The following is an 18,937-nucleotide window of genomic DNA, read 5'->3' as shown; positions in this document are numbered from 1 at the left end:
GTAAATCGTCCGGGCTCTTATTGAAATTGGAGGCCGGTTTGCCGAGTCATATTTCTCTCGCTCACACACAGCCTTCTCCTCCTCTCTCCTCTCTCTGCCAACTGAAGTACTAGGAACTCTTAAGAGAATGAGCAAGGACATTTCTAAGCATTGAGTCTTGCGTTAGTTGTCAGACTTTGTGAGGAGAGAATATGATTTTGGCTTACACTTCACACAAAGTTGCAACAGTGTCATTAATGTGAAGTGTTGCCTAATTTTGTGTTTCTCATCTAAAGACCCTTTTGCATCCCAAGTCTTGATAGGGTAAGGTTGAATGGACTGGTAGAGTGACAAGACTGGCAGTTGTTGTCATGTCAGCTCTGAGCCAGAAGCCCTGTTAAAATCACATCTTCCACCCGGCAGGTTCCTGCCCAGAGTGACATCTGTTTTCCCCAAGTTTACACCCCCTAACCACCATACCTGTCCATCAGCACTGCTCCTGCCTTCACCATCCGCCTTCAGCCGTCCAACAAAGTAACATTTGATACTGTAATTGCATTGTGTTGTCATAAAGAGGGATTGCTGCTAGTCCGGAGGGAAGAGTGACGCTTTTCTTTTTCTCTTTTTTTATGATCAAGCCCTGACAGGAAGAACCCGAGGATTTATGTACTCCATCACATGTCCCGAGTCAGAGAGAGGCCAAATCCTTCAGCCTGGTGGAGACCTGTTGGCTCATTTAGCTTTGATAGAGGAGGCTTCTTTACTAGGAATCAGCATTGTTTCCCATGTTAGCCTGCGGGAGATTGCACGGGTGTCACGGAGAGGACGCACGTCAATAAGGGGCTCTCAGTTTTCCAGAGGACTCTGTGAACTTGGTTTACTCATAAATGGGCAGAGGTACATTGTGTGGACATCATATATGCCCAGTATGGGGACATTGTGGGGACATCACATAGGCCCTGTATGTGGACATTGTGTGGACATCATACAGGCCCAGTATGGGGACATCATACAGGCCCAGTATGGGGACATTGTGGGGACATCATATAGGTCCAGTATGGAGACACTGTGGGGACATCATATAGGCCCAGTGTGGGGACATTGTGGGGACATCATATAGGCCCAGTATGGGGACATCATATTGGCCTATTGTGGGGACATTGTGGTTGATTAGGTGGATCCACATTTCATAGATTTCCTGTTTACAGAAGGTAATTTATCCACGAAATCCCCTGCTGTCAAAATATCCACCATGTGTTGTGGACGTTCATCTGACAGAGATGGTCGCCTCGCTTCGCGTTCTTAGGAAACTATGCAGTATTTTGTTTATTTCAATGTATTATTTCTTACATTGTTACCCCAGGAAATCTTAAGTCTTATTACATACAGCCCGGAAGAACTATTGGATATAAGAGCAACGTCATCTTACCAACATTACGACCAAGAATACGACTCTCCCGAAGCGGGTCCTCTGTTTGGACCACCACCCAGGACAATGGATCGGATCCCAGTAGGCGTCCCAAAACAATGGCTCCGCAGATGGGGCAGACGGAGCGGTCTTCTGGTCAGGCTCCGTAGACGGGCACATCGCTCGCCGCTTTCGAGTATACTACTCGCCAATGTCCAGTCTCTTGACAACAAGGTAGACGAAATTCGAGCAAGGGTTGCCTTCCAGAGAGACATCAGAGATTGTAACATTCTCTGTTTCACAGAAACATGGCTCACTGGGGATACGTTATCAGAGTCGGTACAGTCACCCGGGTTCTTCACTCATTGCACCGACAGAAACAAACATCTTTCTGGTAAGAAGAAGGGCGGGTGAGTATGCCTTATGATTAACGAGACATGGTGTGATCATAACAACATACAGGAACTCAAGTCCTTTTGTTCACCTGACCTAGAATTCCTTACAATCAAATGCCGTCCACAGACGACGCAACCACACTGCCCTAACCCATCTGGACAAGAGGAATATGTATGAAGGCTGTTCATCGATTACAGCTCAGCATTTAACACCATAGTACCCTCCAAACGGCGCAGCAGCGCCTCTTCAACCTCAGGAGGCTGAAGAAATTTGGTTTGTCACCAAAAACACTCACACACTTTTACAGATGCACAATCGAGAGCATCCTATCGGGCTGTATCACCGCCTGTTACGGCAACTGCTCCGCCCACAACCATAGTGTACTACAGAGAGTAGTGCGGTTTGCACAAGGTATCACCGGGGGCAAACTACCTGCCCTCCAGGACACCTACACCACCCGATGTCACAGGAAGGCCAAAAAGATCATCAAGGACAACAACCACCCGAGCCCCTGCCTGTTCACCCCGCAATCATCCAGAAGGCGAGGTCAGTACAGGTGCATCAAAACTGGGGCCGAGAGACTGAAAAACAGCTTCTATCTCAAGGCCATCCGACTGTTAAACAGCCATGACTAACATTGAGTGGCTGCTTCCAACAAGTGAAATTGTTAGATTACTTGTTAGATATTACTGCACGGTCGGACCTAGAAGCACAAGCATTTCACTACAATCGCATTAACATCTGCTAACCATGTGTCTGCGACCAATAACATTTGATTTCATTTGATTTAGATTTATTTGAGGAAACGGTAAAGATTGCTTAACATTACCGGCCATCCAAAACCAATGTATGACTTCGAAATATCAAAATGCCTCGTATACTCAATCTGTAGGTGGAAAGACTTTGAAATAACATTGTTATGGAGGGGGAGAAAGAAAACCACAAAAAACACCATAATATAATTTGTTTTCCAAGCAGGAAGATAAATGGCTTCCTCTTAACACCTGTTGTGGTTGTTCTTCTGCCCTGTTCCCCACCAAAGATTTATGACCCCATATTTGTTGTTGCAAAGATGTTTTATTAGCAAGGACACCCAGAAGAATGCATCAACTAAGCTGTTGCTATTTTAATAGCATTACGATTCAATGTAAAGACTCAATGACGCAAGTGTACGTCTGGCCTCTGCTGATCAGAGATTGATAGATTAAATCACAATGTTGACCAAGAAAATATGCATATGTTGCGTTTTGTTCGAGGCCAAAACGTAGGTGAGTTTTATAAATCTGTGAGCTTTTAAATGCACAGTATAATTTTGCCACAGCGAACCACTATTGTTTTGACATTTTCCGACCATAGGAAGCAGGAAGAGATTGCCAAAAAATATGTGCATATAATATTCAATTTACTACCCCGGCAAGTATGTCAGATTGTCTGGAACGAATAGCTGTTTACCGCTCTAATTCTTGTTATAAAGTCATCTTTTTCCTTTTCATTCTGTCAAAATGGGAGATGTATGAAAAGGAAAGACTTCCAGCTCTGCCTTTTTGCATTTATATATAAAGACCTTGCTGTGGTCTCGGTCCAAGTACACGCGTGGCACAAATTACATTTTTCCTGGGAAATATGAACCACTCAAGTGTACTCATTGTAATGTTTCTCTTGGCTTGGGGTAGAGGCAGGAGGGAGGGAAAGGCGGAGGGAGAGCAGGAAGGATAGAGAAGGATATTTACCCCTCCAGCATTAAGGAACCAGTAAAACAAAAAAAATCCTAGGGCCTTTTGGATGGGAGAGGTGGCAAACTACAGTGAGCGAGAGAGAGATTGAGAAAGAGCGAAAAAATAAGGAAAGAAGAAGACCAGCGCTTCAGCAATAGGAACTCCAGGAACCTGTAAAAAAAGTTTATTGAGTTGGCCCCCCGGATCTTCCTCTCCTTACCCTGGCCTTAGGCCCCATAGGCCACTGTCAGGGGGAGGTGTGCCTGTTTCAGAGGCCTACACGGGCCGAGAGGTCAGGGATCTGTAGTTAAACGCTGCACTGAGCAGCCCCCAGGAAGGCTAGTCTCTCGTTTAACACCTCGCAAACAGCTGTGGATTGGCCACTCCTTTGCCTTAAAAATCCTTCTTTAACCCCTGTCTCCTCCCCTTCATCTACACTGATTGAAGTGGATTTAACAAGTGACATCAGTAAGGGATCATAGCTTTCACCTGGATTCACCTGGTCAGTCTATGTCATGGAAAGAGCAGGTGTCCTTAATGTTTTATACACTCGGTGTATGTCGACAGTCCTTCCTCCAAAGGGCCATTACATTTTGTGAAATTCCCTAAACACATGGTATTTTCCTTGTCCTGGTTTCATGAGGAATTGTGAGAATATTGGTGATACTGTTGACTCTTACTTTTGTAGGGTGTTCCAAAATGGAAGGTGTTCCACTTAGCCATTGCTTTGAAAATGTTTGTGTCTCTGTGTGCCAACATGTTCCCATTCAAAATGTAATTCTGTACTGGCCAGAACAATTGGGATCAAGTGTCTTTTTCAAGGGCCTCGTAATTAACTCTGTGCTATCAGTCTGGAATTGATAGCATTGAAGCAGTTTTGGCCAATGGGCGTTGCGCATAAGAAATTCGAAAGCAATTGGATCACCTTTGACAAAAAAATCCGAAAACAGAAGCCGCAGCGCGACATTTTCTAGGTTTAAAGAGAAGTTGTCATAAGGCATTTTGAGGAAGTAAAACGTGCACTTGTTGTCTTTCCAGAGAACGGCATATCGAACACCAGGATAATGAGCCTCCCCCCAAAAAAGGGCAACAAAACATTATATAGTACCAGTACCAGTCAAAAGTTTGGACACACCTACTCATTCCAGGGTTTTTCTTTGTTTACTAATTTATACATTGTAGAAGAATAGTGAAGACATCAAAGCAATGAAATAACACATATGGAATCATGTAGTAACCAAAAAAGTGTTAAGCAAATCAATATATATATTTTCTATTTGAGATTCTTCAACGTAGCCAATATGTGCCTTGATGACAGCTTTGCAAACTCTTTGCATTGTCTCAACCTGCATTTCAATTAACAGGTGTGCCTTGTTAAAAGTGATTCCATATTTGGTATTTCATAGTTTCGATGTCTTCACTATTATTCTATAATGTAGAAAATTGTTTTAAAAAAAAGAAAAAGAAAGAAAGAAAAACCCTTGAATGAGTAGGTGTGTCCAAACGTTTGATTGGTACTGTACATACATGCATAACGTGTTGTGTGTCAACGTGAGACTAACAGAAATAAAGTAACCTACTAATGTTTTTGCCAAACCGTAGCGACGATAGAGATTAGCCTACTGCATCGAATTCAGTACAGTGATCGTCTTGCTACAGTAACCTCTGATTGCCTACAGTTGATTGAACCTTCTTGTCATTTATATGCTGTGGCATAGAATGGAGCATGTATGATTAGGGAGCAGAGTCGATTTTTGCAACTTTTTAACTGTCATGTAAAAGCTTTATATTTAGCGATCACCTCGTAAATATGACTTTACATGTTGTTCTCCGACTGTTAACTGCCTGTCAACAACGGAGCTTGGCGTTCGCCAACGCCATAGTTCATCAGAGGAAGCAGCGGTGATGGGACAAGGCGGGGCTAAGAAGCATGCCTTCTCAGCCCTACCAGACTGATATCCATGCAGAGTTTAATGTAATCTTGTGGGATTAGGTGGCTTGTGATGCTACCATGTTACCTATACGATTTAAAGCAATTTTAGAATAGAGGATGGGCACGGACGTTGTGAATTTTGCTTACCATGTGATCACGACTGTGTAAACATGTGAGCACAACACGCAAACACACACACACACACTCTCAGGGGCATAGTAGTGCACAATAATACACACACACACACAGAGCCATAGAGAGCTGTCTCCAGGTCGCTCCAGTGTGGGCATGTTTAGTAAATATGCCATCTCTTCCTTCCCAGCGCTGGGGAGAATGTGCCGCTTTCATTCGCCTGATTAACCGGCGAGGACAAATATGCCCTTAAAAGTGAGGCCCTGTTTGCCCCCTTACACGCCACGGCCGCCTCGTCCCAGAGCCTCGACACAGGTGCTATTCCACACGGGCCTTTCCTAAACAGTGTGGAGGTGAGGATGGGGGGAGGGGGGGGCCTTCTGAAAGAGTTTCGTAATCTCAACTGATTGGTCAGCATCAGCTATGACAGCTGTTTTATAGGTTCTGGATTAGAGCAATTGATGTTATGGTGGTAGTAATGCGCTAGGGATGGACCTCATAACAGCCAAGCCACCCCTGCTTTGAAAGTTATTCTGGGGGGCGAAAGAGAGAACCAAACACTGTGTGGTCTTGAAACGAGCACCCGTCCCATTTTTCAGCCATGTTTTCTATGGAATCTGAATCCCGTAACTCTTCTCCTTCTCCTTTATGGTTGTGCGGCATGTTTCCATTCACGTCTCCTTCCCCCGACGTAACTCCATAACCCCCCCCAACACATACACTCCCCACCACTCTCCTCCCCCCTATCCTCAACTTAACCAACACCCCCACTGCCTTTTAATCTTAAATACTGTAGGTTTCACATGGGTTGTGGACAGGCCTTGTTTCTCTTGGCAGCCTGCTGTCACTGCACACTTCCTCTTTGCCTTCTTGGAAAATGAAACATTTTATTTCTGGTCGGAGCGTGACGCTGTTTGATTTCTATATTATTTAATTTCCTCTCCGAATGTCGGATGCAGTGGGGACTATTTTTCTTAAAAGGGGGAGTCAATATTTTTGGCGTTGGCCTAAGAACTTCTTCATGAGCCAATATCATCACTGGCTGTGTGTGTGCGTGTGCGTGTGTGCGTGCGTGCGTGCGTTCAATCGCAAGAGAGCTGGGGCAAGTGTTGGTGTAATGCAGAGCCTAAGGACACAGGGACGGCTCGATAGTTACTACGCTGCCTGGCCTCGTTGATATACTGCAGGAGCAGGTAGCCACCAAACCAGCCCCTAATTAAGGCTTTTTGATACTGGGACTGAGCGACTTTGTTGAAGTAGGAAGCGACGGCATACTGGGTGGGTTTCAAATCAAATCAAATCTAATTTATTTATATAGCCCTTCGTACATCAGCTGATATCTCAAAGTGCTGTACAGAAACCCAGCCTAAAACCCCAAACAGCAAACAATGCAGGTGTAAAAGCACGGTGGCTAGGAAAAACTCCCTAGAAAGGCCAAAACCTAGGAAGAAACCTAGAGAGGAACCAGGCTATGTGGGGTGGCCAGTCCTCTTCTGGCTGTGCCGGGTAGAGATTATAACAGAACATGACCAAGATGTTCAAATGTTCATAAATGACCAGCATGGTCGAATAATAATAAGGCAGAACAGTTGAAACTGGAGCAGCAGCACAGTCAGGTGGACTGGGGACAGCAAGGAGTCATCATGTCAGGTAGTCCTGGGGCACGGTCCTAGGGCTCAGGTCCTCCGAGAGAGAGAGAAAGAAAGAGAGAATTAGAGAGAGCATATGTGGGGTGGCCAGTCCTCTTCTGGCTGTGCCGGGTGGAGATTATAACAGAACGTGGCCAAGATGTTCAAATGTTCATAAATGACCAGCATGGTTGAATAATAGTAAGGCAGAACAGTTGAAACTGGAGCAGCAGCATGGCCAGGTGGACTGGGGACAGCAAGGAGTCATCATGTCAGGTAGTCCTGGGACATGGTCCTAGGGCCCAGGCCAGTTGAAACTGGAGCAGCAGCATGGCCAGGTGGACTGGGGACAGCAAGGAGTCATCATGTCAGGTAGTCCTGGGGCATGGTCCTAGGGCTCAGGTCCTCCGAGAGAGAGAAAGAAAGAGAGAAGGAGAGAATTAGAGAACGACACTTAGATTCACACAGGACACCGAATAGGACAGGAGAAGTACTCCAGATATAACAAACTGACCCTAGCCCCCCGACACATAAACTAATGCAGCATAAATACTGGAGGCTGAGACAGGAGGGGTCAGGAGACACTGTGGCCCCATCCGAGGACACCCCGGACAGGGCCAAACAGGAAGGATATAACCCCACCCACTTTGCCAAAGCACAGCCCCCACACCACTAGAGGGATATCTTCAACCACCAACTTACCATCCTGAGACAAGGCCGAGTATAGCCCACAAAGATCTCCGCCACGGCACAACCCAAGGGGGGCGCCAACCCAGACAGGCCGACCACAACAGTGAATCAACCCACCCAGGTGACGCACCCCCAGGGACGGCATGAGAGAGCCCCAGTAAGCCAGTGACTCAGCCCCGTAACAGGGTAGAGGCAGAGAATCCCAGTGGAAAGAGGGGAATCGGCCAGGCAGAGACAGCAAGGGCGGTTCGTTGCTCCAGAGCCTTTCCGTTCACCTTCCCACTCCTGGGCCAGACTACACTCAATCATATGACCCACTGAAGAGATGAGTCTTCAGTAAAGACTTAAAGGTTGAGACCGAGTTTGCGTCTCTGACATGGGTAGGCAGACCGTTCCATAAAAATGGAGCTCTATAGGAGAAAGCCCTGCCTCCAGCTGTTTGCTTAGAAATTCTAGGGACAATTAGGAGGCCTGCGTCTTGTGACCGTAGCGTACGTGTAGGTATGTACGGCAGGACCAAATCAGAGAGATAGGTAGGAGCAAGCCCATGTAATGCTTTGTAGGTTAGCAGTAAAACCTTGAAATCAGCCCTTGCTTTGACAGGAAGCCAGTGTAGAGAGGCTAGCACTGGAGTAATATGATCAAATTTTTGGTTCTAGTCAGGATTCTAGCAGCCGTATTCAGCACTAACTGAAGTTTATTTAGTGCTTTATCCGGTAGCCGGAAAATAGAGCATTGCAGTAGTCTAACCTAGAAGTGACAAAAGCATGGATTAATTTTTCTGCATCATTTTTGGACAGAAAGTTTCTGATTTTTGCAATGTTACGTAGATGGAAAAAAGCTGTCCTCGAAATGGTCTTGATATGTTCTTCAAAAGAGAGATCAGGGTCCAGAGTAACGCCGAGGTCCTTCACAGTTTTATTTGAGACGACTGTACAACCATTAAGATTAATTGTCAGATTCAACAGAAGATCTCTTTGTTTCTTGGGACCTAGAACAAGCATCTCTGTTTTGTCCGAGTTTAATAGTAGAAAGTTTGCAGCCATCCACTTCCTTATGTCTGAAACACATGCTTCTAGCGAGGGCAATTTTGGGGCTTCACCATGTTTCATTGAAATGTACAGCTGTGTGTCATCCGCATAGCAGTGAAAGTTTACATTATGTTTTCGGATAACATCCCCAAGAGGTAAAATATATAGTGAAAACAATAGTGGTCCTAAAACAGAACCTTGAGGAACACCGAAATTTACAGTTGATTTGTCAGAGGACAAACCATTCACAGAGACAAACTGATATCTTTCCGACAGATAAGATCTAAACCAGGCCAGAACATGTCCGTGTAGACCATTTTGGGTTTCCAATCTCTCCAAAAGAATGTGGTGATCGATGGTATCAAAAGCAGCACTAAGGTCTAGGAGCACGAGGACAGATGCAGAGCCTCGGTCCGTTGCCATTAAAATGTAATTTACCACCTTCACAAGTGCCGTCTCAGTGCTATGATGGGGTCTAAAACCAGACTGAAGCATTTCGTATACATTGTTTGTCTTCAGGAAGGCAGTGAGTTGCTGCGCAACAGCCTTCTCTAAGGTTTGACCTGAGCCTGTTGGTGTGCGCTGCCGGTTAGCTTCTTCATCTACTCCTGGAAACATTTCTGTGCACACATGTATTACTGGAATGGAAACTAAAAATGTTGTTGAATGTTATGAAAAGAAAGGGAGAGAGTTTTTCGTACAACTGACACATGACAAATATGGGAATCCGCGAGGCCACATTTTCACATTTTCTAAAGGAACACCGACTGAATCCCAATGAATACAGTCTGTAGTGTGTGTGTACATAAGTGTGTGTGAATGTCTGTAAGTGTGCATTGAGTGTTAGGCAGGTGTTACTTCCATTACAAGGCAGGGAATCGGATGGGGATAACACACACACAGCCAACAGCCAGTGGAGGAGGGAATCGGATGGGGATAACACACACACAGCCAGTGGAGGAGGGAATCGGATGGGGATAACACACACACAGCCAACAGCCAGTGGAGGAGGGAATCGGATGGGGATAACACACACACAGCCAGTGGAGGAGGGAATCGGATGGGGATAACACACACACAGCCAACAGCCAGTGGAGGAGGGAAGCGGTTGCAGGAGCATGTCCAGAGGCCACTGAAGTATCTGGGGCTCGTGTTGTGGCGGTCTGACTCCAAGCAAGGGAAATGAGAAAAGCCTCAAGCCTGAAGGAAAAATGCCCGTGCGCGTGCCAAAGCTGATGTCATGGCGTTAAACAGCTCCTCACAACAGCACTGAGGGCCGGCCGCCCTCCCTGCACTGGGCTAAAAAGACCATGCTTAGCCCTATGCCATATAAGCTGGAGATCCAAATTGCTTTTCCTGCCCCTTCCAATTAAATGACCAACAAAGAACCGAACTAAATGTGACTACCAACCTGCAGCAACGTATCATTATGGTCTACCAGAGGGCTTACCCCCCCCCTCTCGCCTCTTACGGTCGGGAAATATGATGACAGATTGTAAATCGTCTGCGTAATCACTTCTTCGGATCGCATTTTCCTTATTTTCGCGCACGACAAGCATCATTCGCAAAGAGGGGTTTTGGGAGCAGCGGAGCAGGAGAAAGAAAATCAGCTGAACGAGTGGAAACAAGGATGTGGTCGGAGTTGTGTGTCTTTTTCCCTTTTCCAGTGTCCTGTCTAGATCACTGGGGTCCAGGCCACTCGAATGACTTCTTTATTTATTTATTTATTCATCACTTTGACCGACGTGGAGAGTCCCAGAGCCTCCCTTAAGTAGAAGTACGTTGTGGTTGGTATTCAAACATGGCTGTACAAGAGTGTATATGTGCCTGAGTGCGTTACACTCATAAGGTGATTGTTGTGAGGCCACGACTACGCCAAATGAACGGTCTTTCATCAGAAATAAATATCTGTCGTGTGTGTGTGTGGAACACAGGTTTCATGGAAGCGTTATTAACGTCATCGTTACAGAAAGTGTATCTTTAGGTTGTGATCTAATAGAAGAACAAGAACTTGTGATTGGACAGATACAGTGTATAGGCTACATTTAAAACTAACGCATTGGCTCACTCTGCATCGAATACTCTTTACAGTTGTTGTTTTTGTGGTCATAACCTGTTTTTTGGAAAATGCTACTAAATAGACCTGGTCCTAGGTGGTCTTTGATGGCTGTTACTGCACCGCCAGCCTGCCAGATATCCAAAGTACTCGCCACATCTCCAACGAATGGCTGCTGCAATGCATCAGTTTCGTCCCTCCATATATTTAAGTGATTGCTGACATAATTTATGAAGGGAATGAAAAATAAAGTCTGCATTGCAATAAATTTTTAAAAACGATCCATAATTTAGCCTGGGCTGCCGCGGCCCCCTTCATTTCATTGCTGTGCGTTTGCAGCTTTTTTGTCCCTCTCTCTGAAGGCGGGGGGCCCAGCTTTAAGGGGTTGTGTTGGCTCGGGGCCTGGAATTTCTTCACGTTTACAAACAAACTGCTTTTTGCTCACCCTGTTTGCCTTTGTGGCTTTTCAAATTGCGCATGGTAAACACACATGCAAGAAAAAAGAAAAACTGCCGCGTTCAGCAGCGTATAGAGACCCCTCCTAAATGAGAGAGATGAATAAGTCAGTGTGTACTGCTATTGCTACAGTATATACTTGTTAGCAGATCTGTTGGTTTGTCGAACTGGGTGGGGGGCGACCGGCGTAAATAGCCAAACTATTTGTTGTTGAGTAATGGGATTGAGACGAGGCCCTTAACATGTCCCCTATGTCGGGAACAAAGTAAAAAAAAAATTTGAAGACAATTGAGTTTGTGTTTTTGGGTCCATGTGTTTGTGCGTGTAGAAACTTCCTTCAATCATGTTGTTGAAGTCGCTCGCACCCTCCTCTTCCCCCTCTCTCTATTTCAATGTCCTCCCTCCTTAATTGAGGCCTGTGTTGCAAACCTTCATTGTTTCACGTCACCATTGACAACAAGCTAAATGATTTGAATGATGGGAAACTCTCAAAGACATTTAGTCCTGGACGCTGTTTACAGTGTCTGAATCATGTTGTTCGGCTGGCCCTGAACAAAGAAATCGCTCACTTCCTGACATCTGCCTAGCACCTGCCTTAGCCAAGTGATCTAGCCCTGTCTTACACAACCGACATACTTCCTTGTACACACTCATCTCGAAAACTCCCCTTCCTGTCTTAAGACTCCAAACCATCCTATCCCCATCAAATATGTCAAATCAAATTGTATTGGTCACATACACGTGGTTAGCAGATGTTAATGCGAGTGTAGCGAAATGATTGTGCTTATAGTTCCGACCATGCAGTAATATCTAACAATTAGTCTAACAATTTCACAACAACTAACTTATACACACAAGTTTAAAGGAATTAATAAGAATATGTACATGTAAAAATATATGGATGAGCGATGGCCGAACGGCATAGGCAAGATACAGTAGATGGTATAGAGTACAGTATATACATATGAGATGAGAAATGTAGGGTATGTAAACATTATATAAAGTGGCATTGTTTAAAGTGACTAGTGATACATTTATTACATCCAATTTTTAATTATTAAAGTGGCTAGAGATTTGAGTCAGTATGTTGACAGCAGCCACTCGATGTTAGTGATTGCTGTTTAACAGTCTGATGGCCTTGAGATAGAAGCTGTTTTTCAGTCTCTTGGTCCCAGCTTTGATGCACCTGTACTGACCTCGCCTTCTGGATGATAGCGGGGTGAACAGGCAATGGCTCGGGTGGATGTTGTCCTTGATTATATTTTTGGCCTTCCTGTGACATCGGGTGCTGTAGGTGTCCTGTAGGGCAGGTAGTTTTCCCCCGGTGATGCGTTGTGCAGACCTAACTACCCTCTGGAGAGCCAGAATTTGTGGGCGGAGCAGTTGCCGTACCAGGCGGTGATACAGCCCGACAGGATGCTCTCGATTGTGCATCTGTAAAAGTTTGTGTGCGTATTTGGTGACAAGCCAAATTTCTTCAGCCTCCTGAGGTTGAAGAGGCGCTGTTGCGCCATCTTCACCACGCTGTCTGTGTGGGTGGACCATTTCAGTTTGTCCGTGATGTGTACGCAGAGGAACTTAAAACTTTCCACCTTCTCCACTACTGTCCCGTCGATGTGGATAGGGGGGTGCGCCTTCTGCTGTTTCCTGGAGTCCACGATCATCTCCTTTGCTTTGTTGACATTGAGTGTGAGGTTATTTTCCTGACACCACACTCTGAGGGCCCTCACCTCCTCCCTGTAGGCCGTCTCGTCATTGTTGGTAATCAAGCCTACCACTGTAGTGTCGTCTGCAAACTTGATGATTGAGTTGGAGGCGTGCATGGCCACGCAGTCATGGGTGAACAGAGGGTACAGGAGACTGCTGACAACGCACCCTTGTGGGGCCCCAGTGTTGAGGATCAGCGGGGTGGAGATGTTGTTTCCTACCCTTACCACCTGGGGGCGGCCTGTCAAAGTCCAGGACCCAGTTGTACAGGGTGGGGTCGAGACCCAGGGTCTCGAGCTTAATGACGAGTTTGGAGGGTACTATGGTGTTAAATACTGAGCTTTAGTCGATGATCAGCATTCTTACATAGGTATTCCTCTTGTTCAGATGGGTTAGGGCAGTGTGATTGCGATTGCGTCGTCTGTTGACCTATTGGGGCGGTAAGCAAATTGGAGTGGGTCTAGGGTGTCAGGTAGGGTGCAGGTGATATGGTCCTTGACTAGTCTCTCAAAGCACTTCATGATGACGGAAGTGAGTGTTACGGAGCGATTGTCGTTTAGCTCAGTTACCTTAGCTTTCTTGGGAACAGGAACAATGGTGGCCCTCTTGAAGCATGTGGGAACAGCAGACTGGGATAGGGATTTATTGAATATGTCCGTAAACAACCCAGCCAGCTGGTCTGCGCATGCTTTGAGGACGCGGCTAGGGATGCCGTCTGGGCCGGCAGCCTTGCGAGGGTTAACACGTTTAAATGTTTTACTCACGTTGGCTGCGGTGAAGGAGAGTCTGCAGGTTTTGGTAGCGGGCCGTGTCGGTGGCACTGTATTGTCCTCAAAGCGAGCAAAGAAGTTGTTTAGTTTGTCTAGGAGCAAGACATCGGGGTCCGCGGCGGGACTGGTTTTCTTTTTGTAGTCCGTGATTGACTGTAGACCCTGCCACATACATCTCGTGTCTGAGCTGTTGAATTGCGACTCTACTTTGTCTCTATACTGACGCTTAGCTTGTTTGATTGCCTTGCGGAGGGAATAGCTACGCTGTTTGTATTCGGTCATGTTTCCGGTCGCCTTGCCCTGATTAAAAGCAGTGGTTCGCTCTTTCAGTTTTGCGCGAATGCTACCATCAATCCACGGTTTCTGGTTGGGGAAGGTTTTAATTGTCGCCGTGGGTACAACAACATCAATGATGCACTTGCTAATAAACTCGCTCACCGAATCAGAGTATTTTTCAATATTGTTATTCGACGCTATCCGGAACATATCCCAGTCCACGTGATCAAAGCAATCTTGAAGCGTGGAGTCAGATTGGTCAGACCAGTGGTGAATAGCCCTGAGCATGGACTTTTCCTGTTTTAGTTTCTGTCTGTAGGCTGGGAGCAACAAAATGGAGTCGTGGTCAGATTTGCCGAAAGGAGGGCGAGGGAGGGCTTTGTATGCGTCGCGGAAGATAGAGTAACAATGATTCCGAATTTTTACAGCCCAGGTCGCACATTCAATATGCTGATAACATTTAGGGAGCTGTCACACCCTGACCATAGTAAGCTGGTTTTTCTCTGTGTTGGTAGGGGCGTGATGGTGACTTGGGTGGTCATCTAGGTGAATTTGTATTTCTATATTGGCCTGATATGGTACCCAATCAGAGACAGCTGTTTATCGTTGTCTCTGATTGGGGATTATATTTAGGCAGCCATTTCCCCTTTGTGTTTCGTGGGATCTTGTCTGTTTAGTTGACTGTCAGAACTAGTTGTATAGCTTCACGTTTCGCCTTGTTAAAATCCCCAGCTACAGTATATGCGGCCTCACGATTTTTGGTTTCCAGTTTACATAGAGTCCAATGAAGTTCTTTCAGGGCTTTCGAGGTGTCTGCTTGGGGGGCGGGGGGGATTCTTGCCAGAGAGATGTTTGTTTCTTCGGCGCGATGCGTGAAGAAACCAAGTGGCTATACCGACTCTGATAACGTATCCTGAGTGAACCATATTTCCGTGAAACAGAGAATGTTACAATCTCTGATGTCTCTCTGGAAGACAACCCTTGCTCTGATTTTTTCGACATTGGCTCGTAGTATACTCGGGAGTTGTGGGCGATGTGCCCGTCTACGGAGCCTGACCAGAAGACCGCTCCGTCAACTATGTTGAGTAGAAGTTGAACTAGCAAAAACAGGCAAACAGTGCACACACAGATCTTTAGTGAGTCGTCTGAGAAGTGGATACTGATGGGTTATTACCATACCTGAGCGAATATGTGATCCTGGTGGTAGCTGGTACCACAACGAATCTGTCAAAGTAGAAATAGTCTTACAGTACTCACTCTTAAACAGACACACACATTTTTTACATTATATTTTAGTAAATTAGCAGACGCTCTTATCCAGAGCGACTAAAAGTAGCAATTAGGGTTAAATGTTTTGTTCAAGGGCACATCAACATATTTCTCACCTAGTCGGCTCTGAGGTTCGAACCAGCGACCTGGCCCAATATAAACACAGGCAAAGTGGCTAAAGAGATTCTCCGGTACTTTTGTATACTTATTAGCCGGTAGTTCTGAAAGTTGAGCTCACGAGCCAAAAGTGGGCCCCGAAAATTGCCTACCACGTCACAATTACGCAGATATATGCACAACATCATTGCTCTCTCTCTCGCTCTGCTGTGTATGCATCTTACTAGCTGTCACTCAAATGTTGAGGCGCTGAAGCTCAATGGCTAGAACTCAAATTGCAGGGGGCTGGCCCACATGAGGGAAAATGCAGGGGAAATGGTGCAGCACATCTTCCCAAAATGTTTGGGGGGGGTTTCTTGGCTAATTGAGGTAAGACAGTAATTATACTCATAGTGCATGTATGAACTACACATTGACACATTCAGTCCAAAGTGGGAGGTTTAAAAAATGATTAGCCGTCACCAAAGTTCTGGAGCATGTCTTTAAGCAGCTATGGAGCTATTTTGCTACGAATTCACTTCAGCTACAATATAAATAAATCTTCTCGTTGGCTGTTGCAACCCTCCTCCATTGTTGTTTTTCTGATCTAAGATCTGTTTTGTGGTTTTCTCCATAATGGTTAAGATTAGGAACGGAGATCTGTACCTTTCGCCGACTTCTACCCGGCAATGTCTGTCAATTGTCAACAGTCTGCCATCTTGTTGCCAGCCTCTGTCCCATGGATGAGCTCAAGGGGAACCACAATTTGTATTTTCTCTTCGCCCTTCCCATTACAATAAGGGGGTCTTTCCTTTTAGGAATACTTTTTTTCGCCTCTTTCTTTGAATCCTTAATTGTAGGGTACCCATTTGTGCTGTCCCCTTCTTGGAATGGGGAAAATATGCCAAGGGAATTTGTGAGGTCACCTTCCAAATGGTTCAGTTTCCTCCACTTGAAATAGATTGAATACATTCGCAGCCCTTGCAGGTGTAATTATGCCCTCAACGTTTCAGTTCTGCTGTTCCGGACCGTCCGGATTTACAAAGCACCTCATAGTAGGAGTGCTGATCTAGGATCAGGTCCCCCCATGTCCTTATAATCATTTGAATTATGATCTAAAAGGCAGAACTGACCCTAAATCACCACGCATACACTGAGGGGCTTTATGAATATGGACCCAGATGGTTTGTGGAGGAAACCACGGCACCGTATAAGCCTAAATTTAGAATCAGGACGGGCATATCTGGTCCTGTAGGGCCAATGTGCACACAGGCTTTTGTTCCAGCCCAGCACTAACTCGCCTCCAGTGAGATTTCCGTATATAGGTCTTGTTTTCCAAGCACATTGAGGCCTCTGTGGTTTCCCCTGGCATGGAGGGAGGTGGCGGTGTCAGCAGACCCCCCTCCCACCTACCACACCTGTTTTATCATTTCCCATTGAATTAACGGTGATAAGACTAAGGCCCGGCGACCTTTTGAGGAGATTCTGTACACGCCGTGGGAGTGAGTCGTTTCCGAAAGTCCAGAGATGGCTGATGAATGCCAGACACCTTTTTCCCCACCCATGCCACCCTCTCTTCCAGAACTAGCGCTCTGTTCTACGGCACGACCTGCTCCAACGGAAACCAATCCGTCTTTCCAGTGACTGATAGCACTGTGTTGAGATTTGCAGGATATGCGCACCGTCAGTTCGCTCCACGGAACGACCCAAACCCTGAGCAACGTAAAGAATGTAAACTGCTGTGACTGCAAGGGAGGGAGGTGCAGGATTGGGAATATGTATTTATGTTTTCAATTAAACAGAATGAATTGCCCTCTTAAGTCAAATGTTATTTATTGCAATAAAATGTGCAATCTGAATTAATACAAAATTATGGTATGTGTGTGTTCTGCATATCAGATACTTTTTCTACAGTGTGTGTGTGTGTGTGTGTGTGTGTGTGTGTGTGTAACCCTGTAATAACCGTAGGCTTAGCATAAAAAGCTTGTAGCTATTGTGTAATATTACACATGGCTTAATACAAACTGTTACAAATGTGTAAATTCAACTATTAGATCACAACCTAAATTCAATTTTTATTCCAATGGTCATGATTTGGTCAACCTCGTTTTGTCGAGATTCATTATTGACCTGTTCACCACAGCCTAGGGCGCTGTTTCCCAATTCCAGTCCTCAAGTAAATCCCCAACAATACTCATTTTGGACAAGCACACCTGAATCAACTTGTCAGCTACTCATTAAGCCCCAAATGAGTTGAATGAGGTATGTTTGTCCCGGCTACAACAAAAATGTGTGCGGTTGGGGTTACTCGAGGACTGGCGGTGGGAAACACTGGCCTAGTGGCTGTGGATGCTAGCATGATTTTAAATAGTCGTAATCTGGCCGTCTGACAGCCCTGTATCTGTTTCCTGTCGCAGATAACGGCAGTATGCAGAGAGGCTGCCCTGCTGGCCCTGCAAGAGGACATCAAAGCACAGCTCATCATGGGGAGACACTTTGAAAGCGCCCTGAACACCGTGAAGCCTCGAGTTCCAGACTCTCTCATTCAGTCGTATATCAACTATCAACAGCAACGCGGTCTGCGCTTCTTCTGACGTCGGCGTGGAAAAATTCCAAACCTGCGAGAGGAGTCTTTGCTAGAATAAGCAGTAGGCCTACAGGACCGACTGCATGTGGTTACTGTAAATGCAGTTATCCACTGAAGTCGCAAGGGTTTCCAAATGGACATTACATCAGTGAATAGGCGGCAGCGTTTACCAAACTCGGTCCCGGGGACCCCAAGGGTTGCACATTTTAGTTTTTTTGGTTCCATAGCACTACACAGCTGATTCAAATAATAAACTCATCATCAAGCTTTGATTATTTGATTCAGCTGTGTAGTGCTAGGGCAAAAAACAATATGTGCGCCCTTGGGGTCCCCGGGACCGAGTTTGGGAAACACTGGATTAGGGGGAAACAATAGGCGAGAATAGCCCATGTGATTGAACCATTATGCTACTTTGTAATGTGCTCATTTATTCTTGGTCACCAAAAATAACCTAAATTCTCGACAAAATTGTTAATTACAAACCTGTGCTCCCTGAAATGCAATATTAGGCTACAATGTAATAAATTAATTGTTTCTCTATATGCTTGTTAATGCTTTTTATTATGTTATCCTCAGAAGACATATTGAACATATTAAGCATGGGTACACACGCAAAAAGATTACCGTGCAGAAAAATAACCAACATTTATACATTTTTCAAAGGCTCTTCCTTGGGCAATTTTCAAAGCAAAAGTTATGGCTCTAAATCAAGGTGTCACAAAAAAAAACATGCCCCTCCCTCCCCCTCTCCACAAAGTTACAAATATTTTCACATGACCCTCCCCTTGTACTGTGAAGTAAATTGAAC

The 18,937-nt window shown here is 45.5% G+C and overlaps 1 protein-coding gene across 1 annotated transcript in view; it reads left to right on the top strand.

Moving 5' to 3' along the window:
* Nucleotides 1-18,669, top strand: part of afg2a (AFG2 AAA ATPase homolog A) — a 127,960-nt gene extending 109,291 nt beyond the window's left edge. The window contains exon 17 of the mRNA XM_029659937.2: nucleotides 17,960-18,669. Coding sequence (XP_029515797.1) covers nucleotides 17,960-18,136 — 177 coding nt within the window. The 3' untranslated portion in view covers nucleotides 18,137-18,669. The remainder of the gene's footprint in view (nucleotides 1-17,959) is intronic.
* Nucleotides 18,670-18,937: the final 268 nt, after the last annotated feature.

Source organism: Oncorhynchus nerka, linkage group LG5 (genome assembly GCF_034236695.1).
Source record: "Oncorhynchus nerka isolate Pitt River linkage group LG5, Oner_Uvic_2.0, whole genome shotgun sequence".
Lineage (NCBI taxonomy): Eukaryota > Metazoa > Chordata > Actinopteri > Salmoniformes > Salmonidae > Oncorhynchus > Oncorhynchus nerka.
The sequence above is the reverse complement of the archived record's forward strand: the minus strand, read 5'-3'. Positions and strand labels throughout refer to the sequence as shown.